The sequence below is a fragment of the Oryzias melastigma genome, linkage group LG7, assembly GCF_002922805.2.
Source record: "Oryzias melastigma strain HK-1 linkage group LG7, ASM292280v2, whole genome shotgun sequence".
Lineage (NCBI taxonomy): Eukaryota > Metazoa > Chordata > Actinopteri > Beloniformes > Adrianichthyidae > Oryzias > Oryzias melastigma.
This window is the reverse complement of record NC_050518.1, coordinates 18,164,213-18,186,985: the sequence shown is the minus strand read 5'-3', so window position 1 is coordinate 18,186,985 and position 22,773 is coordinate 18,164,213. Positions and strand designations below refer to the sequence as shown.

Sequence of the window (22,773 nt, the reverse complement as noted above, 5' to 3'; positions counted from 1 at the left end):
CGTATAGCAACCCCAACCCCCCTTCCTGTCACCCATCTGTTTACACTCTCTTCCGCTAGCTTACAGCTCCTCACATCTTCAACCTAACATGCAACAAAAATGGTGAGAAATACCCAAGCAATCCAGTTGTACAGTTTTGAGGGACATGCCAGCTCATACAGAAATAAAAATAACATGGATCAATTTGTGGATGCATCAGAATGGAGCAGAGCAGGGAGCTTGTGGCACACTGATTGAACCTTCTACGTCACAAGTACAAGCTTTATTAAACAACACTTTTTTGTCTGCTCCTGATTTGCAACAATTTGAAAAAAGAAATAATGTCCTCCATCAAGAGTAAAATGCCACAAGAACATGTTAAAAACACCAAAACTTTAATAGGAAAGTCTTTAACCACATTCAGTAACTAAACTCAAGCAGGTTTTTCTTTCCCTATTTGGAAAACTGCATCAGACGTCTGATTAAGAAACACAAGATGCATTACAGTCTGCTGTACTGAGACAGCTTCATAAAAAACCCAAGCCGTTTCCCATTTCTCATTAAAATCTTAGACTTCATCTGCAAGAACACCCCCCCCCCACCCCCGAAATGCATAAAAGAGAAGACAGAGTGAAACTACAAGCAGATGACCTTTAAGTACTATGAAAGACGTTGGTCAAATCAATGAAAACAAATGCTCCATAAAATATTGCACAAACCTTTTTCCCAGAAAAATGTTGTGGAATTTGAAATTCGGTTGAGTCAATAATTTAGCGTCTGAGGTGTTGACCTGAAAAGCAAATCTGAGACTGTTATGCTTTACTTGAGTGCTGCTTTCTGCATTTCTCTGAAAAATATCGTTCTGTTCCATCCAGTCTTGAAGAAATCCATTGCAAAAAATGATAATCACAGTTTCCGTAAAGTTTACAAAAAAGTGTTTGTTGAGTGAAAAAAATCAATTAATGCAGTAATGAGTTTTGGTGATCTGAAAAAGATTTTTTCTTCTAAAACTCATAAATAATATGGGCTGGGTTGATAAAATCGATTAATTGATTTAAATCAATTTAAGCTGTATTTTATTTTTTTTACTGATTGTATTTTTCTTTTTACTGATTGATTGATTTGATAAAAAGGAAGACAAAATAAGTTTTCTTCCCTCTGTCCCCTTTTCATTTTTTTCTTTTTGTTTCCATCAGGTTTATTTTACAAATCAAGCTCATATTGTATGTTTTTCCTATTAATGAATACAAATTCTAAAAATTATAATAAATAAATAAATACAAAAAGCTTAACAGATCAATAATCAATCTTGCTCGTAAAGCGAAAGTCTGCTAGCTTGATGCTAACACTGAATGGAATTTCCCATAGGACGGCTAATGCTAACAATTGGTTAACGTAAGCATACATTGCTGACTAAATGAACATCTTTATATGTTCACAGGTATGAATTTTCCAAACTATTTTAAGGAAATATTGTTTAAAGTAACCATTTGTGGTCCAAAGCATCGTTTTTTTTTTTGCTTATTCTTCTTGAAAAAAGTGTACTGCTATAGCGTGAGCTCCACCTAGTGGCCAAACTGAAACATCCTCCAGGAGAAGAAGCAGAACAATGTTTACAATGTTAATAATCTCAACATTTTTTTAGAGCTTCTCCTTTTATGCTATCAACAATCTCATTATTTCACCAATAAATTTTACAGTATGTGAACTGTATCAGATTCAAATATATATATTAAAAACATATATAGACTGTTAATTTATTTCTGAACAAATGTGTCTAAATGTGTAAACTCAAAATTGAATTCAACCGGATTAAGTGGATCAAAAGAATAAAAAAAAAAATCAGAATCGAATCGATTTTTTAAATTATCCTTGGTACCCAGCCCTAATAAATACATATGTTGCTTCTTAATGTCACGACTTCCTCTTCTGCTTCTAAAGCTGTCTTTTCCTGCAGGACCTGACCGCTACAACATTCCAGGTGTCGGCGGATAAGATGTTTGTCCTCCTGGCGTATAACATTCAGCCGGTAAGTTTTACTGTCTGTAACACAAATTTACCCCAAAGGCTGTGCCATTTACGTTCAACCGCAGAGCTTCCACTAATGTGGAGTACAAGTTATCACCCCCCGCTAACAAGCCTCCACATGTCTTACAGGCCACTTGTGGCCATTAAGCAACACTTGAATGCAGTTTTGATCAGCGCTTTATTGAGGGAGGGAACATCAGCATGAAGGAGAATGTGTGTTTATGCTTTGGAGCTCTTTTTCTTCTCCCCTCCTTCCTGCCACTGCAGCAGGCTACACTTCCATAATGCTGCACTCCAAATGACTTGGGTAACATATGAGAGATGGAATATTCAAAGTGGTTGATGGATCAAGCGTGGAGCGCTGAGCAAAGATAGAAGGAGGGATCCCTGTGAGGTGTGTGGCAGACGGGTGTCAAGGAAGACAGGAGAGATCAGGAGGGATGAAGAAGTGAATTTGGAGCGGCAGTGATGAAATTGCCCAGCTCGCTCTGTGCAGAATTTTAATAAGGAGCTCTCAGAGAATCACAACTGCAGGTGGTTTTCAGATAAGGCACCATCTTTCTGCTCCTCTCGTGTTTGACACCATCCCTAAACGTTCCCGACCTCCACCTCCACGGACACAGAAAATTGTATCCAGTGCTCTTAGAAATCTGAGATTTTTACCTCTTTATCTCCTTCTCTTTTAATCACTGCATATCATTTCACTGTGGGGAACAAATGAGCCTGTTGCTGTGTTACTGCATTCGTCACAAACACACTGCATCCACGCTAACTGAATTATTGAGCAGCCGGCTTGCGTTCAATCTGTTTTCACGTATCTCTGTAGAAAAATGGCTCAAATCTTTGCCCCAATTTGTGGCTTGCTTTGCATATCGACTCTGATGGAAGCAGAAGTTGCGCTCCCGGAATGACAAACTGAGAAATCAGAGGATTCTTTGGAAACATTTGGGAGGTTTCAGGGGTGAGCCACCCCCTCCTGCTTCATCTTCATCCTCCTCACTCACATTCTTCTGTCTGTCTCTGGGGTGGGGGGGTTGTGCTGACGGAGGCAGGTTTTGCAGCAGCTTTCAGATGGGGAGCAGCGAGCAGATCAGAGTGGCAGAGAAACACACAAAGCAGAGGGGAAATAGGGGCCATTTGTTTTTTTTCCTTTTGATTTCACATTCAATCAGCTGATCAAAGATCATCTAAAATCAGAAAGAGTGAGCTAGTTCAGTGAAAAATTAAAAAGATTTTCAGGGTCAAAATTATTTGAAGAATATTGTCCTAAGGTTTGCATTTAGAATTTACACGAGAAGTGAGAAAGAAAATCCGTGGTAGACCTCAGTAGAGGTTTTTTTTTTTTGGAACTGATGAGCAAAAACAACGGAGCTGGAGCCTGCCAAGACTGCGCAGTTTAGGAACAAATAAAACACCAAAGGAGATGTGTCTGCAGCGCGCAGCCAACACTAGTGAGGAGCAATGTGGAGGTGTGCGGCGACGGGAACAAGAATAGGGAGGCTTCTGCTATCTCTGCATTGAGAGATTAAATAGTGCAGCAGATAGCTGTAAACTCTGCATACCATGTTTGTCACATTATCTGTTAGCTCCTTTAATCTGTGCGTAGTGCCCTGTCTCATCAGTTTTGGCAGAATGGAGGATGTGAGTACTAAAAAGGAGCGACAAGCCCAAGAACCGCATGATTTATGACACTTTACCGGCCATCAAATTCACTCCGCCTCCCCGAGACAGATGCTGTAGCTCTCCCTTTCTGTTTATCCCGAAGACACGCGCAGCCACAGGAACATACAGACAAGGCCTCACCATGTTACAGAGCGGGCTTTTCAAAATAAATCCTCAACGGCTGACAGCACTAGCATCTTCAGTAGCCAAATTCAGCCTACAGCATTCACACATTCACATTCATCTAGTCAAAGTAGTTTTTTTGTAACTGTATTCAAAATAAACTACAATTAAGTACATAAAAACTGAGAAAAAATGCTGAAAACTTGCACACAAAAAAATCTTATTATTGAGACATATAACAGTTGATTTTAGGTCATTTTATTTAATAGCTACCTTTTCTTAAAATTTTGAATGCTTGTGTGGAACTCCTTGATTGTAGATTTTGAGATCCTTGATCAGAGAAATTACTTGCTGCATTGACAAAACTAGTGATTTTCTTTAAAAGATTTTTATTTCTTTTTATTTTATTTTATTATTTTTGTTGTTGTTCTTGTTCGGAAATAAATTATTGTAATTAAATTAAATTAAATTGTGTTCTTTTCATGTTTTAGGGTACCTCTCGTTGCATCGTGTCAGCCATCGTCTGCCCTTTCCCTCTGAAAGATCTAACATTTAACTGCCCGACTCATTTCATCCTGTTGCCTTCCTTCACCTTTTTGTGTTTGACCGTTTCACGCCTTCCCCTTTCTCCCCCCGCCATCTCCTCCCTGCTTATTTGTGTTGTAAAAACATCTTTTTTCCGCCAGGCTTTTTGCTCCTCGATCACATTTCTATTTCATTTAGGCAGCTTTGGAATTTATTCTCTCATCCTCTCCTCTTATCCCTGCAACTTTACGCATGTGCCACCCCAAATGTGCGTTTTCTAACAACCGGCAAACAACACTGTAGGAAAAAAAATCCAATTTCATTGCTAAGTGCGCTGCATGGAGGATGTGACATTTAATTTCCGAAGGGACTGGTTTTCCAAGTGACTGGGGTTTCAGAGGCCAGCGGGCAAACACGCCGCCCTTTTTTGGTTGAAAAAAGAGCAGGGGATTCTGAGAAATCAATACATTACTTTAAGTTCATCGGGCAGTGCTTTGATGTGTTGCGATTAACACAGACACACACATACAAATTCATCATTGATTCTGCTCTCCTAGTCTTTTCGGCGTGTTAATTCAATCTTTCGGGGGTGCTGATGCTTGTGCTAGAACTGCCAGCCACAATTCAGCTGAGCGGGATGAATATTGGGCGTTCTAATGAATCGGTTTAATAAGAGTCTGCAACTTAGTTTTCGTGCTTTTTTTTTTTTTTACAACTTTGCTTCATTCAGCTGTGATCCCCCTAATGATGTAATAGGGGTGAAATTGCTTCCAGTGGTTTAATGCGTTTAGCAGAAAGCTGTAAGTCAGGATAGGATTGTCTCTTTAATAGTCAGAGCTCAACAAAACCGGAACAAAAACAGCTCATTAAAACAGAAATGATCACAGTTTGACCTTTTTGCTGCAGTCATTTTGTTTGCTCAGAGGATGTGATTTCAGAAAAATTGGATTTGATGCATTTGGGTGTCTTTTCTTTCTAATACTCAAAAAATAATTCAATTTTTATGTCTTTTTGAGCTTAACTGCGTGGTAAAGATGCAACTTAAAGTCCAACATGTCAAAGAACTGACATAAAATATAATTTATTTGGTGTTAAAATGTTTTGTTAAACTTTGATGAAATTCCAGAAAGCTGCAAAAATCCTTTTTTATGAGATATAACTAATATTCATGATGATACGTTATGCAATTTGGTCAATTTTTGCTCACAACAATGTTAGTTTAAGATAAAAAAATGGGGACAATTATTCACCTATTATCTTAAATGTATAATAAATGTGTAAATAATTCAATATTAACAAATTTTATATTATTCCATCACAAAAAGTAATAATTTAAGAAAAAGAATAACAAGAGATGAGTTAAGCTCACCTCTTTTTCAAGTTTGGAAAATTAGAAAAACTTTTCCTATCAAAATTTTTTTGTTATATGCTTTATTTAAGTTTAAAAAGCGTCAAGGCATACAGCTTTTCAGAACAGCGCCACAAAACATAAGTGAACCACAAAGTAACAGTCACATGCGGGTACAAAATTATGAATCCAAGTGACACACACTAAAAGGGAGTAAAGAAAAAAATAAAAACATTAAAATAAATAAATAAATAAATAAGAATAGAGGGAAAAGTAAGTAAATTAAAACAAAAAATAATAGTTCTAGGCATACATCAGACAAGAATATTAGTCCTCTTCATTTTCCTACCATGGATGAAAAACCTTTCTACTGCCCCTAGTGGAACGACGATGAACTGCCGGACAGAAAACGTTTTTTTAAGTAGTTTGGATTATGCGAATGAGATAGGGGTCTCAGAATTGCCTGTATTAAATATGATGGGAATATATAGGGTTAATAGTAATTTATTCAAGTTTTTCTCACCATCTCAAAATGCAATTCAGTTGCATTTCACTCCAAACATCAGTGGAAATGGGATTTCAATTAAGCGTGTTGTCATCAATGTGCCACACACCTGTGTGCATGATGTCCTCTACCTCTTTCAGGTGTTTTCTCAGTCCTTCACAGCGTCCTATGCTATCTACAATGTGGCTAATGGGTAGGTGCAACTGTGAATGCTAATGCATGAGATGCACTGGGCATGAGCGTTCCCGATGCAAGCAGAACATGCAGATTAAAGTGCATCTCATTGACTCAGAACTCCATGTTTTCTATCAGACATGCATTCATTCGTCAGTGCCTTCTGCAGGCTTCATGAAGCAGTTAGTTTGTGATTCAGCATCATCAGTGGAAAAACAGAATAAACTGTAGGTGATCCCCGGAGCATCTGAGGAAGGGTTCAGGAGAGGATGTCAGGAAGACCCGCAGCATCGTTCGTTGCCTGAGTATGCTTTGGAGAAAGGTTTGTGTGCCTGGATCAGAAGGAGACATGAATAAAGAAATGTTGCATTCCTGCATGAAACAGCCCTGCTGTATGTTTGGTTCTCCCCTCTCTGCATCTTGCTCTTCTGTCCTCCTGTGGCTCTCTCAGGGGCAGAGCATGGACGGACTTCAGAGGCCCGTGAACCGCACACTCGTTTCTAATAGCAGAGGGGGTTATGTCTGACATTTTGTGTGTTTCAGGGATCTGTTGGAGCTTAATCCTCCGGAAAGGGAGAAGGCAGAGCTGCAGTATGCCTCCTGGGGACCACAGGGGAACCAGCTGGTGAGCAAATCTCCTATTTACCAGATAAATTTGACTTCAAATGCAATAATTAGATTTGCATGGTACAATATTTAGAAGGGGGATTTAACAAGTCATCATGATATCCATCGCGATTCTCTCTTCAGTGCTCATAACTTAAAATATTTTATTGTCTTAGTGACTAGAATTGTTTTCTTAAAATAAGAATTCTTTGTAAAATTTGCCTATGTTTGATTTCTAAGTTTTTGCAGTGTTGTTGGTTTTGATGTGTGCTTCTGCTCGCAGGCCTTTGTGTTTGATGGAAATATCTACTACAAGCCGAACGTGTCGAGCAAACCTCTGCGACTCACATCAACCGACAAGCAGCAAAGCATCGTGCACGGGCTCTCCGACTGGACGTACGAAGGTAAGACACTTTCAGCTCACACAGGCTGACCTCCTTTTAAAAACGCCTTTTATTCAAACAGAGGAGGTGCTGCTGACGTACCCGGCCAACTGGTGGTCCGTGGACGGCGCTCGGCTTGCGTACCTCAGCATCAACAACTCTGCAACACCTTTGATGGAGATACCTCACTTCATAGGGGGCCTCTACCCATCCAACGTGCTGTACCACTATCCAAAGGTGAAAACTGGAGTCACTCTGCATCATTAAAAACTATACAGCCCACAGAGAAAAAATATTCAAATGACAAACTGAAATGTTCCTCTTTTTTAAGAGGAATTTAATTGTGGAACATATCAAAATTTTAAAAGCTTGTGCAGAATAGATGCATCCTTCACTTTTTTTAATTTTATGGAAGACTTATAGAATTAGTTTTTTTCAAGTGATAGAATTTCTGCTAAAGTATTTTGGAAGAGCAAACTTTTCTGGGCATATTGTATACCCTTGTAAACAATATTATGGAATCAGATCAATATTATTTAAAGAAAAATAAGCCTAATAATAGTATTTTATGGAACCCCTAAAGGGACATTGAAGTAAAAAAAAGTGATTCTAAAAACTGGAAAAAAAAACTACTATCTGGTGCACACCAGATAGTAGCTGAGAAAAAAAATTATAACAACTGAAGTTGTAGACTACTTTCTGGTTACTAACTGATGCTCACCCGATAGTAACTCATCCTCACCAGATAGTAACCGTGCTCACCAGATAGTACTTGGTGCTCACCAGATAGTAACTCATCACCAGATAGTAACCGTGCTCACCAGATAGTACTTGATGCTCACCAGATAGTAACTCATCCTCACCAGATAGTAACCGTGCTCACCAGATAGTAACTGTGCTCACCAGATAGTACTTGGTGCTCACCAGATAGTAACCGTGCTCACCAGATGGTAACTGGTACTCACTGGTTAGTAACTCGTCCTCGCCAGATAGTAACCGTGCTCACCAGATGGTAACTGGTACTCACCGGTTAGTAACTCGTCCTCACCAGAAAGTAACCGTGCTCACCAGACAGTACTTGGTGCTCACCAGACAGTAACTCGTCCTCACCAGATAGTAACCGTGCTCACCAGATAGTAACTCGTCCTCAACAGATAGTAATTCGTCCTTCAAGATAGTACTTGGTACTCACCCAATATTAATTCATCCTCACCAGATAGTACTTGGTGCTCACCAGATAGTAACTCGTCCTCAACAGATAGTGCTTGGTACTCACCCAATAGTAACTCATCCTCACCAGATAGTACTTGGTGCTCACCCAATAGTAACTCATCCTCACCAGATAGTACTTGGTGCTCACCTAATAGTAACTCATCCTCACCAGATAGTACTTGGTGCTCACCCAATAGTAACTCATCCTCACCAGATAGTACTTGGTGCTCAGCAGAGAGTAAAAAAATTTGAAGTTATACTTTTTTTTTTCTGGTTACAAACTGGTGCGCACCAGATAGTAACTAGTGCGCACAAGTTTGTGACCAGAGGTTTTTTTTTTCTAACTTCAATTTTTTTTTTTTTACTTCAATGTCCCTTTAGGGGCTCCTTGGTGTTTTGCTTAAAACTTGAGTTTTTACCCATTTTTCTTCTGAAAAAAAAATCCTGAATTAAAAAAAATATTGTGGTATTAAAGAGTATCTTCAGGACTGACAATTTAAATAGTTTTCTTCAGTGTAAAAACTTTAACTTATGTTCAGAACTGTCATTGATTTCATAGGGGTCATTAGAAAAAGTTAGATCTTCTAATTAGCTGTTATTATTTGCATCAGGCAGATTAAAAAAAGGCAGAAAAAAATCAAATTTTAAGTACGTCTACAACTGAAGCTGAGCTGGAAAAGGAAAAACAAAAACCACAAGATGATAAAAATTGATCAGATCTTCAAAACAGCTAAATGGCCTGTAGCCTCACAGACTTTGGTTTAAGTTTTTACCCAATACCTGGACTCTGTCTGCAAGATTCAAACATTTTAGAGATATAATTCAGCAGAAAAATGGTCTGATATATGTAATATAGGGGACTCTTGGTGAGTGTGACCATTTACAGGTAAATACTGTGATATTGCATTTCCACTTACTCTGCTTGTCTGCTGAAGACAGCCCTGCAGCAAAGACAGCAGTGAGGAGAGAAGCCGGGTTTCCACTTTTCAGCAGAAATCTCTCCAAAAAATTCTGACTTGAAGCTCTAAAGGACTTTCAAGATCCATTTCAAATAAAACATTGGGGTACTTTTTTAGCTTTTATTGCAAAACGTGCAGTTTTATTTTTAATAATGGGGCTGCATAATGGTTTAGTGGTCAGCCCCTTCACCTCACAGTGAGGAGGTTCAAATCCCAGCTGGAGCATCTCTGTGTAGAGTTCTCCCACAGTCCAAAGACATGCTTCAAGTTAATTAGTTTCTTTAAATTTCCCTTAAGTGTGCTTGTGAGTGTGTGCCCCTGCAGCAGACTAGCCACCAGTTCAGAGTGTACCCCACCTTCACCTAACAGTAACTGGGATAGGCTCCAGCAACCATGTGACCATAAAAGGGTTCTGAAGATGGATGGATGTCAACACATTTCTTTAATATGTCCATGACATTTCCTTTGCAGTGACAAAGTTTTTATTTTTATAAATAAATTATATTTTTAAATATATATTTTCACATTTTTATTTGGACTTTTTGTACAAATTTGATCTTTAAACACAATTTGTGATCAATAATTATTTAAAAAAACATCACAGAAGTTTTGTAAATTGAAATTATATTTTTTAATTCTCAAAGTTGGTAAAACTCTAAGGTTTTGCTTGTCCCAGAGTTCAGAATTCATGCAGATAAAGATAAAATATCAAGATTATAAGTTTACATGAGCAGATTCTCCTTAGACTGTAGATTCAACTCAAGGCTTCAACTCTTTTCTCAGGAAGTTTTTCGTTGATTCTCTCTCGAAGAATAACTTTGTAAGAAAGATTTTATCGCTTATTTCAGACATTAAAAACTTTCTAAAATCTGTAACTTATAGATTTATACTTAAGACATTCATCACCAAAACCACAAGCATTGGAATTTGTTTGTTTGTTAATTTCTCTATTCTAAAATATAGATCTATATTTTGTCTCTGAATAAGTCAACCATCAAAGAAAACCAGCTTTTCATGACAAGAAGTATTAGTATGGTAGAGAACACTTTTTAGAGTTAAAAAATACAAACTATTTTACCCTAAAGAGTGAATGATTTGTCCCCTCCTTTCCATATTTTGCAATAATAAAAATCTTTGTACAACAAACAAGTTTCTTCTCATTAGAAAATGATGAAAATAATAACATGCATGGAAAATGATACAAATTTGATAGATATTTGTACAGAAAATGAAACATATTTTGCTTAAATACAGTTAATGTATTTTTCCGGATAGTTTTACTTTTGCTTCTGTGCTACAATCAAAACATTACTTCTAAGCTGGGTTTATCTTAGAGGAACACAACCGAAGAAAAGTCGCTTTTCTTTGGTTTGTGCCGCGCCACACCAGTCGTAAAGCTTGAATTAAAATAGAAAACGTCCTCTTTAGACCTGAGCTCTAGTTTGATTATATTTTGTAACCACTGTAATAATATACCTAAAAATGTGTGGACATCACCTCTTAAGAGGTTAATGTTTATTTGAACAATAATATTCCCTAAAATATCTTTTATTTTGGTAAAACTACTTTATTTGAAGCTGTGCGAACTTGCTGGCTAAAAATAAGGCCAGCTCTGAAGATTTTACTCCAATAACTAAAACTGAACCTCATAGATTATCTTGTGTACTTGATGTATTAGTAATAAAGTCTATATTCTTTTGATATTTTGTGTTTAGTTGTGATTCCCCAACTTGTTACATTTGTACTTTTATGCGTTTGAACTTTACTTTGAAGTTAATAAAAAAAAATCATTAAACCATAATTTCTACAGTTTTTATCAGCATAAGCCAAAGTGGTGAAGCGTGATTTTTTTTAAATAACTTGTAAAGCCTCTCTCTCTCTCTGCTGAGAATGACCAGCGTGTTGTCTGTGCTTACAGGCGGGCTCCAGCATCCCATCAGTCAGTCTGTTTGTGGTGAATCTGTACGGTCCGGCTCACACTCTAGAGATGATGCCTCCCTTAGATTCCCTCAGAGCCAGGTACATCTTTGTGAATTTTGAAAAAAAAAAAAAGAAATAAATAAACCTGCCTGCCTGTCGCTGCTGCTCTCTCTGTGTGCCACTTTTCTTCTGCTCCCCCCGGCTCTCCCTCTGGGTATCATTTTCTGCATCACCTCCTCAGAGACAGCTACATCTCCATGGTGACTTGGATCAGCAGCACCAGACTTGCAGTTCGCTGGCTGAATCGAGCCCAGAACCAATCAGTGTTGTGCGTGTGCGAAGCCACCACGGGAGCATGTTCGGAGGTGAGAGGTCAGAGGTGAACTCTGCTTTACTTTATTTTAGGAACTTTGTTTTAAAGGAAACATTTAAATACTCTTGTGAGGTTAGTTGCTTCCAAAGAAAACTTCAAATTTTGCTTCAGAGAAGTGAATCCTTTCATTGATTTCTATAATTCATAATATTTCCTCTTAAAATCTCTAGAAACACAAACTTGTCATGGATATAATGCAAAACCAGCGACAGGTATGTGAAGCAACAGTATGAAAAAGGTGTGTGCACCTGTCTATTGTTGTTGGACTTGGGACTTTTTCTTTTTTCTTTTTTCTTCCAGGATGTGCCACTGTTTACATCAGACGGCTCACTCTTTTATACGGTCCTGCCTGCAAAACAAGGCGCTCGCGGAGAGTTCCACCACATCGCTGGTCTCACAGCACAGGTTTGTTTATAACTTTCATGTCAAGACCTTGCAGTATTTTTATTCAAAAAGACCTAAATAAATTCCAGCAAGAATTTTTGAACAACATAGATAAAGTTTACCCTTAAATACAAAAGGAGTTTATACTTGGAGTGTAAGAAAACATCGATTCAGTGAAATATCGCAATACTTTACTTGGCGATACTTGTATTCATTTAAAATACACCCAAGGCGATATTTAGTTAATTATTTAATAGCAAACATGTAGTTCAGTGCATGTTTACTTACTTTTGTTTTCCATTTAAATGTTTCTTAAATTAATAAAAGAAAAGCACCGTGAATTTTCTTGGGTGAAAGAAACTTGTGTATGAGATAAAGTTACAGTGCTTCATATTCTGATCATGAAATAAAATGTATCTTTTATTTTACTTATATAAAAAATATAATAATGTTCAGATAATTGTTAAGTCATACTTTAATAAAAAGTTAAATATTATCTGGTTTTGTATTGGGATAAATTGCAATACATATCGTATCATGACCCGTGTATTGCAATATGTTTTGTCACAAGTGGGTATTCGTCTGGCTTTAAGTGCAGCAGGTTTTTTTTTTTTTTTGCACAGACAGGAGAACAGGAACTAAAAGTCCACAAAGCTACTTCATGGTCAGGCAGGCAGAGGTAAAACAACAGCATGAGGGCATCAGAGAACAACCAGAGTGGTCAGGGTACAGACAAGGGTCGGGGCAGGCGGCAAACAGTCAGAGTTGAAGACGAAGAAGATCAGGTCAGGTTGAGAATGCTCAGGGATGCAGGCAGAGTGCCACAAACAAGACTTCACACTGGTTTGACTAAGTACCCAGGAAGTGCTAGTGCTCTGGTGATGTATCCCGCTCATGGCCAGAGGGGGAGACAGGGGCTGATGGGAAGTGTAGTGAGGCGACCCAGGAAGTGCTAGTGCTCAGATGATGTATCCCGCTCATGGCCAGAGGGGGAGACAGGGGCTGATTCACGACAACGTATCATATTGCCAGACTCTTGCCAATACACACCCCTATTTTAGACAAATAAACTCCTCGTGTGTCTGAAGATTCATAACCTTATTGTAAATGTAACATTTGTCCAACACAAGATGCCTTCACCTCTCCTCTGTTTGTTCAGGCAGAATAAATAAATAAATACAGTTGATATGAATTCATCAATCTCTTAAAATTAATTAGTTTTCTTCAACTGTATAGTTATTTTCTTTGCATTCTTTAAAGGGGTTATATTATAATTAGCACTTAAATTGATGGAATTCTTCTTTTTAATAATAAATTCTGCCATTACACTTTATTACCGTATTAGAATTTACTTCATTACATTTTATTTGTTCATTTTTTTCATTTTAGTGAATAAATAAATGCAATCACAAACCACATTTGTTTGTATGGGATAAATTAAAAGAAAATACATCTAAAACTGAGCCAAACTCTTCACAAGTCCTATCTGTCCATGATTCCTAATATAAATTCAAGTTCACGCTGAGCTAAAAGCGTACAGTTTTCCTCTTCATCTCTTCATTTAGTTTGTTCTGTGAGCAATCCCAATTATTTTCCTGCTTTAAGATTCAAATCTTTTGTTTCAAACTGTAATTTTTGACGCTGTCTAACAGATTTCTCTCTAAAATTTTTATATTTGCATTAAATTCAAACCAAGTTTATCTTATAATGTTAATATACTATTATATGTTTTGTTCTTCAGATCAAAGATGATTAAGTAGAATCTGTATTTAGTTCTAAAAGCTGCACAGCTCAAATTAAAACAGTTTTCATTAATTTTTCATTTGTTCCAATTATCCTCAAGCTTTTAAAACAGTAAATTTGTATTATAGTTGTTCAGGTTGCTGTTTCTGTGTAATAAAATCACCACATTGTTTTTCCCTTTAGCCTTTACAGAAATTGTTGTTATTTTAAAACACTGAGCATTAAAAAATCTAATTAAATGTAGAATAATTCTCCAGCAAATCAAGATCATCGTGATCTGATTCTGATGGGATCCATATCCGAGGATCTGCAAAGCCTCTCTCTGAAAGTTTTTTATTAAAAAAGGATGTATTTTCTGAAGCTGCTATCTTGCCAGCAGTGTCTTGATTGAATTGTATGTTATCACCGTCTGGAAAATCCTCGCCGTGCTGCTGCACCTATTTTTGTCAGTGTTTGTGACTCTTCCTGCTTTGCTCTCTCCCTGTGTGTTTGTGTCTAACGCAGACCGCCATCCCCTCCGTCCCCCCTCGCTTCCTGACATCGGGGAGCTGGGACGTCAGCTCGCTCTGCGCCTTAGACGAGAAGTCTGGAAAAATGTTCGTGAGAGCCACACTCTGCAGATCTCACTTGAAATCCCAACTTCTTTTTAGGAACAAGTGACAGTGAGGACAGACTCGTATAATGACCATCACTACTGCAGTCTCTTGCTGTAAATTGGGTGTAAAATCCAGCCGTGACAAGTACAATTCTGTTTTGGTCAGATCCTGTAGAGCAGTTTTCAATTAGAATCCCTCATTTTAATTAAAAACTAAAAGCAAAAGGAAAAGCCTGAACTCGCACTGGAAAAGTCACTGACTTGAAAGAGAACCGAGGATTACTCAGACTTGAGCAGAGCAGATTACCGGTAAGTCTCTTGATCCTTCTGGGGGCAGGCTGCAGGCCCCACATGGACCAACTGACTGACGCGTCAGCATCACAAATGAGCACAGAAAGCCTTCTTTGAACCCGGACTGCTCTTTCCAGTGCTGCAATGCAATTTACTGTTGGAAAATCCTCCGCTGTAGCACAACAACTAAAGTCACATAAGACAGGAGGCAGTCAACATGTCTGAAACAAGATTATTCTTTTTTTTTTAAAGTTTCAAAGTTATAGATATTTAAAGATTACTTTTACAACTGATTCAAGATGAAGGATGAATATCCTGAAGTAACAAGCTGTGTTTGTGTCTCATCTTCAGTTATTTTCTGAGCACGGAGGAATCAAGGCAAAGCAGACACCTGTACAGGTAAACCTTTCAAAATAAGACTAAATTAGAGTTATATAAAAGATAACAAAACACTGAAGGATCCTGGACTAAAATTAGCATAGAACCTTTAGGAAAAGTTAACTAATTATGATTCTTTTTTTGCATTTGCGATTAGATCTGTACAATAAATCGCACTTATGATCGTGATATATCAACCTGTACGATTTGTGTGTTGATAAATATAGAGTAAATTGTGATGTATGGTAAACTTAATAGTAGAAATAGTGTTTTAAAATGTTCTTTGGAGGACATATAAAAAATATTAAGATTAAAACTCAATTTCTGAGTATTTATTTTTAAAATCATGGTGAAACACTGAGTAAAAAGTGTGTTTTTTATGTTCAACCTTAAATTTTCTATACTTTCAGTATTTAGTAAAATCTGGAAAAATATATATAAAACAAATATTGATCTAATAATTAAACTTTAAAAAGAGCAATCGGAGTCAAAAATAAAGTTGGTTTTCATAAATCCATAAATACACTGTTTAAAAAATTAAATATATTAAAATTTTTTAAAATTATGCATATAAGAATGTTTGAATTTTTTTTTTTTTTGCCTTTTAAAATAGTTTGCTCTTGAGATTGCGGCCATTTTTAAAAGAAAGTAGGAACATTATAATTTGAGAGGTATTTTATGTTTGAAACTTGCAGAACAAGAACAAATGTAAAATGGAGACGTTCTTATGTTCTTTGGAAGAAAACTTAGGAATTCTTTGGATAAAAATCTTAAATTAATTGATAAAAAATAGGTTACTGTTAAAATGTAAAAAAAAAAGGATAAATTCTAGTGAAATGTAATTTTTTATTAGTAAATATGTATGTATTTATATATGTGTATACTATCTGCGATATATGTATGTATATATAGTATGTAGGTATATATGAATGTGTAAAGATCAATTTGGTTAAAATTTTAGATTTTTATGTTTGAGACATATTTTTCAACTTGATTTTTGGTCTTGTTTCTGTGTAAATTGTATCTTTTAGATGGGTTTTAATAAGCGTGATGCTCATTCTTTTTTGGTTGAAGTTTATCATTTAACGATTGTGAAATGTTAAATTTATACAAACAACCAAAAAAAAATCTTCAATTCAATCAAGAGCAAATGAAAAAAATAGGTTGGAGGTGTGATGGACTGTAAGCTAGCAGGAGAAAGGTTAAACAAAGGGATGATGGGAAATAAAGGCAGGCTTACTCAACAGTCATCGTGAACAATCTCACCCACAACTTAGAGGCAAATTTTCCAATGAACTACTCTAATAATCACATTAAAAAACACTGGGAACACTTTAAAATAGATTAAAAGATGATCGGAGTGAGACTTTAAACGTTTACACATGCTAAAACAGCCCTTTCTGCATTTGACCATTTGCAAAAGTATTTCTGCAGTGAAACAAAAATGATGTATTAGTTGTTTTTAGTTTTGTTATATATGAGTTTTCCTCGTATCATGCAGCACTAATTGTAATTATTGAGATGTACTCCTTCTAGAATACCTCATTCTAAGAAGCTTCAGAAGTTTTTTTTCTTTTGCTCCACTTTTATTAAACAATTTTATTGTTAATGCAATAAAATTCCACTTTTTATATCTAAAATTGTAATCCCGAAGCATCATGACCCACTTAAGAGCAATTTGCATTATATTTTTATGGACCCGCACTAAAACTAGTCTTGAGAAGTAATAGATAAGATAAGTAAAACAAAGTTTTTGCCTGTTGCTGCAGCCGTAGCTGCCTGCTATAAACACACCTGTCGGTCCCTCAGCAGCCTCGCAGCTTTAATATTTCTATTAGCTCACACAGCTTCAGGCTTCAAAAAACAGTTTAGCGTCGTGGAGCAGAGAAGATGACTTTATTAAAGCTGGACCAGGATTGATCCAATCTGAGACCTTAAGAAAGAGAGTCAAGAGGGACAATGAGAGGCCCTGCGGAACCCAGGAAAGCAATCGCTGTAATGACTTTCATGTCCAGTTTGATATAGAAACTGTTTCTGAAATGTTAACCCCCCCTAAGTTGTTTGTCCCCAGACGTTTTCTCAATGTTGCATTCATCACTTTGACCCTCTCCTGAAGCAAATCAGTTCCATTTTCTTTTGGAAAGCAATCACTGTAAAAAAAAAAAAAAAAAAACGCTCCTTAGAAAAAAGTCAAAATGTATTTTCCTATTGTCAGATTTTCTTTAAAGAAGCAAAAAAAATCTATAAATGAGATTAGAATTGAAAAATTGTCCTATCAAGAATTCTTTATAAGACAAAAAATATCATCTTATTTTTCTCTTGAAAAACGTTCTTAATAATATCAACAAGAAAGTTAAAATAAGACATGTTTTTCTTGAAACAAGAACTTTTTACTGTCTTAAGAACCCATTTTATCACTGGTAATCCTCTTCTCTTATTTCCTAGTGTGGATCTGTACGGAGTGTTCCAGCGCCACTGCATTACCTGCAACCTCATTGATGGATGCAGCTTTTTCAAAGCTGTTTTCAGCCCCAATCAAACTCATTTCATACTCTACTGTTTGGGTAAAATCCAAAATATTAGAAAAAAAGAATCAAATTTACTGGAAACTTTTAGGTCAGTTTTACATTACTGTTTCTCCAGGTCCAGGAATCCCTAAGGTGACGGTTCACAACACAAAAGATCCTTCCAGTGAGTGTCCCACGCATGTTCTCTCTGCAGCTTCATCTGACATCCTGCTGCAAGCAACACTTGCATCTAAATGTAGGAAGTGTGTGAACACTGCCATCTGTCTGTCAGCTGGAGCAACAAAACAAGTTTCAACTACTTTCTAAAGGGGTGCAACAATCAACCGACTTAATCGATGACAGAATATGTTCTCACGATTCATCCAGATCAATCTGTGAGGCAAACCATTATAAATCATTTTACAAAAAAATAAACTGATTTTATGGATATTGGAAATTTAAATTGAGACGTGGTAAGCTTCTTTTACTAAAACATAAAAACAATCAAGTGACATCACAGCAGTTTAATGTGTGGAAACACTTTGAATTTTACAAAGACGTGACCGTACAGTGTGGTATAACATTCTATCAATGTTCTGTTTTTATTATTTTAAAGTAGAAAAACATCAGTGTGCTGAACTTTAGGAAACTAAAATATGAATGGATTTACCATTAATTCTTGTTTACTTATTTATTTGTCCACAAATTTAATTTACACTTGATTATCGTGTAATAAATACAAAGAATGTGGAAAACTTCACCTGCACTGTTTGGTACATTTATCTCTGAGTCACACTGGTGAATTTTAGGCTAAAGATGTCGATTTAAGGTTAGAGAATCCCTTCGTTCAAAATGATCAAATATTGTATCGCATCATCGACGATAAATTATGATATGAATCGAATCGTTGGTTAAATGAATCACTCCACCATACTTTGTAATGATCCTTTGTAACTTTTTTAAAAACTTAACCATCTTGTTTTTTCTTGTCCAGGATATGTGATCTTAGAGGAGAACAGCCCTTTGTCTAGAGCCCTAGAGGACAAGAGGCTCCCAGAGACTCTGTTCAGGACACTTTCTGCAGAAAATCATGGTACAACACACAAATGTGTGACTCCATTTCTGTCTTGCTTGTTGATATTTAGATTTTTGTTCTGAGAATTGTTATTAGTACAGTTTTACCTGCACAACTTTCTTGCAAAATTTGAAGATAATAATGTTTTTAAGCATGAGGATGGTAAAATTATGGAAATAAATGTATGAATAGCTGCTCAGGTTGTGTTTACTTTCCTTAGATCTGCATCTAAAGCTGTCTCTGCCACAGAATTATGAGTCCAACCTGCACCCGCTCCTCGTCATTGTGTACGTTTCCCTAAACACTTTTTCTTTTCTCCTGCAATCCAAAATTATATCTCCCCACTCTCTGACTCTGTTTGTTCCATCATGCAGAGACGGTCTTCCTGGAAGTCAGTCAGTGACGGAGGAGTTCGCGCTCGGCTGGCCTCAGGTCCTCTGCAGCACGCAGGGTGTGGCCTTGGCCTGGGTGGACGGCAGGAGCGGGGTCGGGCGTGGACAAAAGACCAGCGCCCTAGATCCACGGAAACTTGGCGCGCTGAGAGTTAAAGATTACCTGGGAGTTGTAGAGTTAGTAAAGTTATACATGAACAAAGCAAAAACACAATATTTCACCTAGTATTTTTTGTCTAAATTCTATTTTAAACATCTTTTTACACTGGAAATGAGACATAACTAACTTATTAGCAACTTTTCAATAAGATGTAATATTTTTTAATAAGCTTTTTGAGTCATTTGATCTTAAAACATCTTAATTAAGTAACTAAGCAAGTTTTTTTACTCACTTTTCTTATAGTTTTATCTAAAAATGTGAATTATTTTTGTAATTGGTCTAGAAATATAGTTTGACGTTTGTAACCCTTAAAAATTGCATTTTTTGGGCAAAAAGTATGAGCATTTCTATATAAATAAAGATATACTGTAATCCTTATATCATGCTTATTTTAAGACATAATACTTTCAAATATTGGAGAAATATACCTAAATATAAGTGTTTATGGCTAATTTAAAGATAATTTTTGGCCTAATAAGGCAGTACATCACATTTATTTTAAGAGATCTTTCCAAAACAAATTATTTTTCTATTGGTAGATGTTTTTCCCTTCTTGAAAGGGAAAAAATCTCATATTCTAATGTATTTGTTGAACTCTAAAGGGCCTCTGATGTTTTCTCAGGTTATTGATGCAGCTGCCTTACATCGATGACCGGCGGATAGCCCTTTATGGAAAGGTTCAAACATCTTCTTTTAGATGTTAAACATCAACTTGAACCAGTTAAAGTCAGCAAAGCTTCAGCGTTATTTTCCCTTGTTCTTCATTGCAGGCGTTTGGAGGTTACCTGACTCTTAAAATGCTAACTGCCACAGATAAGCTCTTCCAGTGTGCGGCTGCTGTGGCACCAATAACCGACTTCAGGCTTTATAGTGAGTTCAAATGATGAAGCATAACTGATCCAGAGAGAATTAAAAATGTGACATCAAGATGTTAAAAAGATTTTTTTTCACTTACAGGTGCTGCTTTTTCTGAAAGGTATCTTGGCCTTCCAGCAAAGGAGGAACATGCTTATTCTGTGAGATTCTAACCATTTTTATATGTTTATGGTTTACTTATAGTAGTTATATATGTTTATAGTCCACTTTAAGTAGTTTTATATGTTTGCAGGGGTAATGAGTGTGATTATACGCTCATTTGCCATTTGAAATCATATAAAACCTTCACATAAAACGTGTTTTAAACAAGATTTAAGGCTTTGACGCCTAATTAAAGTAGAATAATTTAGGCTGACTTGTTTCCAATAATTAATTCATGTTGCTATGGGTAATTTTTCAGACTGCCTCTCTTCTGGAGGAAGTTAACAAGCTAAAAGAAGAGAACTTCCTTATTCTTCATGGAACTGCAGATGGTGAGGTTTTTTCTGCACATGTTTCAGAGTTTGTCCTTGTGTCAATCTGAAATTGTTTAGTAAAATGTGTGCGTTTGTTCAAAGCCAGGGTACACTTCCAGCACAGCGCTGAGCTCCTGAGCCGCCTGGTGAAGGTGGAGGCCAACTACTCTCTGCAGCTGTACCCAGACGAGGGCCACATCCTGAGGGAGGCCCGCAGCATCCAGCACTTCCAGCGCACAGTGGTGAACTACCTCCATACCTGCCTGAAGCACAGCACCCTTCCAGATCCTATAGAGGACGAGGAAGAGGAAGACGACTGAGCTCAGGCCTCCGCCTCGCTTCTTCTGGATGGACTCTCGAAAAGGACTGTATGCAATTATTTACAAGTTTTCTGGCACAAGAGTAGCAGGGTGGGGGACCAAACGCAGAGGACATTTCTTTTTAGGAAAGAAAAGAAAATCTATGTACTGTATGATGTGTTGTGCACAATAATTTCTGCAATTTAACTGAACATTCAAGGCCTGGTTTGTTTACAAATGTTTGCAGAAGATGATGTGGACAACACAGCCAATGATTGGTTTACAAAGAAACATGCATGTCGTAATGGCTGCATGATGATGATTATTGCATTTTGTGTTTCATCCACGAGGTTTTGAAGAGACGGATTACCCAACAGCCGGGAACACACTCAAAGACTTTAAGGAATACCTAACAATGCAATGATGCGGCTCGTTCTTGACTCAGTCAACTAAAGAATGACCTTCAGTACAATATAAACTCTTTTCTTACAAAAAAAAGTGCTTAAGACTGGACTAAAATCCCAACCTTGGTCCCCAGGGATCCCAATGTACCATCAGAACCAATTTTACTGTTCTTACAGCGTGTTCCCGGCTTTTAGGAAGTTGAATCGAGGGATAAAGATTACTCTAAATGTGCCAAATTCATTCTGTGAACTTTATAAACTGCTTTTGTTTGCATTTTGTGACTAACAATGAGTATGCAACTGTTTATACAAAAAAACTCCAAGTCAGGAGGGACTACATGAACATGTCAGTGTCTTTGTGCTGTATTTGAAAATGGCATTTCTGATTTGACATCTCACCATTTAAACCATATGTTGTGGATTGCAGAAATAAATTATTTCTTTGGTCAAAGGGGTTCGAAATGGTGTATTAAAAATTAGTTTGGACAGCCAGTGGAACAGACCACAGAGTAGAATACAATAGAAAAGAACTTGAATGATTTCACAATGGAGAAAATACCTTGTTACCACCAGTAATTTACTAAAATTACAAAAAAATCAAACCATAAATGTCAGTATGAGTGGTGGTACCTTCTAGCATTTGCTTCAGATTTTTGGTAGGTTAAGTACAGGTTAAAAAAAATTATCTGCCTATTTTGCCACATTTGATTAAAGCAGTAGCATCCAGACCAGGTGTTGCAACTCGAGGCTCTGGAGCCACATGTGTTTTTTTTTCACCCCTCCATTCTGGCTGTTTGCTTAAAGAAAATAAAAAGTTTTTAGCTTTATGAAGTAAATCCAAAGCAAGCCAGTAGTACAGTATAAAAATAAGTAAAGCACAGTATCAAACTTTTTTTTACTTCATTTACAAACTGTCGGATAATATAAATTACTATTACTATATTGTTAGGTTCCTGACTATCGTACTTCTTGAACAATCCAGCAATCATTACCAAATTAAAACATTTTGACAGATTTTTAAGAGCTGTGTACCACAGAAATCATTCTGAGTTCAATAAGCACAACCAAAGTTTATACTAAAGTGGATTTTTTTTAACATTTCTGAATAAGTTCAATGATTTTATGTGCTTCTTATTGTTAGAAAAATACAGTAAAAGTCACTTGGTTTGCTCTAATTTGAATTTATTTAGCTAGATTTATGAATTTATAGTGGATATGCACCACAAACTGTAAAAGAAATTAATCCCCCCCCCCCTCCCAATTTGTGCTGACATACTACCTAATTTACTGGATTGAAATGTTCCTAAGTGCATTTTAATGTGTTTTTTATTTTGAAAAGAAGTCATGTGAACTCAAAAGTTATAAACTATTAAGTTTATAAAATAGTTTGTTTCTCGTTATGGTTTATTTATTACAT

At 36.6% G+C, this 22,773-nt stretch overlaps 1 protein-coding gene across 1 annotated transcript in view; it reads left to right on the top strand.

Moving 5' to 3' along the window:
* The window catches only part of LOC112159815 (inactive dipeptidyl peptidase 10), a 33,817-nt gene extending 12,010 nt beyond the window's left edge, over window positions 1-21,807 (top strand). Inside the window, exons 5-25 of the mRNA XM_024294116.2 lie at window positions 1,937-2,008; window positions 6,311-6,363; window positions 6,888-6,969; window positions 7,234-7,354; window positions 7,416-7,570; window positions 11,423-11,523; window positions 11,666-11,789; window positions 11,968-12,009; window positions 12,098-12,202; window positions 14,429-14,520; window positions 15,162-15,209; window positions 17,634-17,752; window positions 17,832-17,879; window positions 18,690-18,788; window positions 18,991-19,057; window positions 19,145-19,339; window positions 19,945-19,999; window positions 20,093-20,192; window positions 20,280-20,338; window positions 20,599-20,671; window positions 20,756-21,807. Coding sequence (XP_024149884.1) covers window positions 1,937-2,008; window positions 6,311-6,363; window positions 6,888-6,969; window positions 7,234-7,354; window positions 7,416-7,570; window positions 11,423-11,523; window positions 11,666-11,789; window positions 11,968-12,009; window positions 12,098-12,202; window positions 14,429-14,520; window positions 15,162-15,209; window positions 17,634-17,752; window positions 17,832-17,879; window positions 18,690-18,788; window positions 18,991-19,057; window positions 19,145-19,339; window positions 19,945-19,999; window positions 20,093-20,192; window positions 20,280-20,338; window positions 20,599-20,671; window positions 20,756-20,973 — 2,028 coding nt within the window. The 3' untranslated portion in view covers window positions 20,974-21,807. The remainder of the gene's footprint in view (window positions 1-1,936; window positions 2,009-6,310; window positions 6,364-6,887; window positions 6,970-7,233; window positions 7,355-7,415; window positions 7,571-11,422; window positions 11,524-11,665; window positions 11,790-11,967; window positions 12,010-12,097; window positions 12,203-14,428; window positions 14,521-15,161; window positions 15,210-17,633; window positions 17,753-17,831; window positions 17,880-18,689; window positions 18,789-18,990; window positions 19,058-19,144; window positions 19,340-19,944; window positions 20,000-20,092; window positions 20,193-20,279; window positions 20,339-20,598; window positions 20,672-20,755) is intronic.
* Window positions 21,808-22,773: the final 966 nt, after the last annotated feature.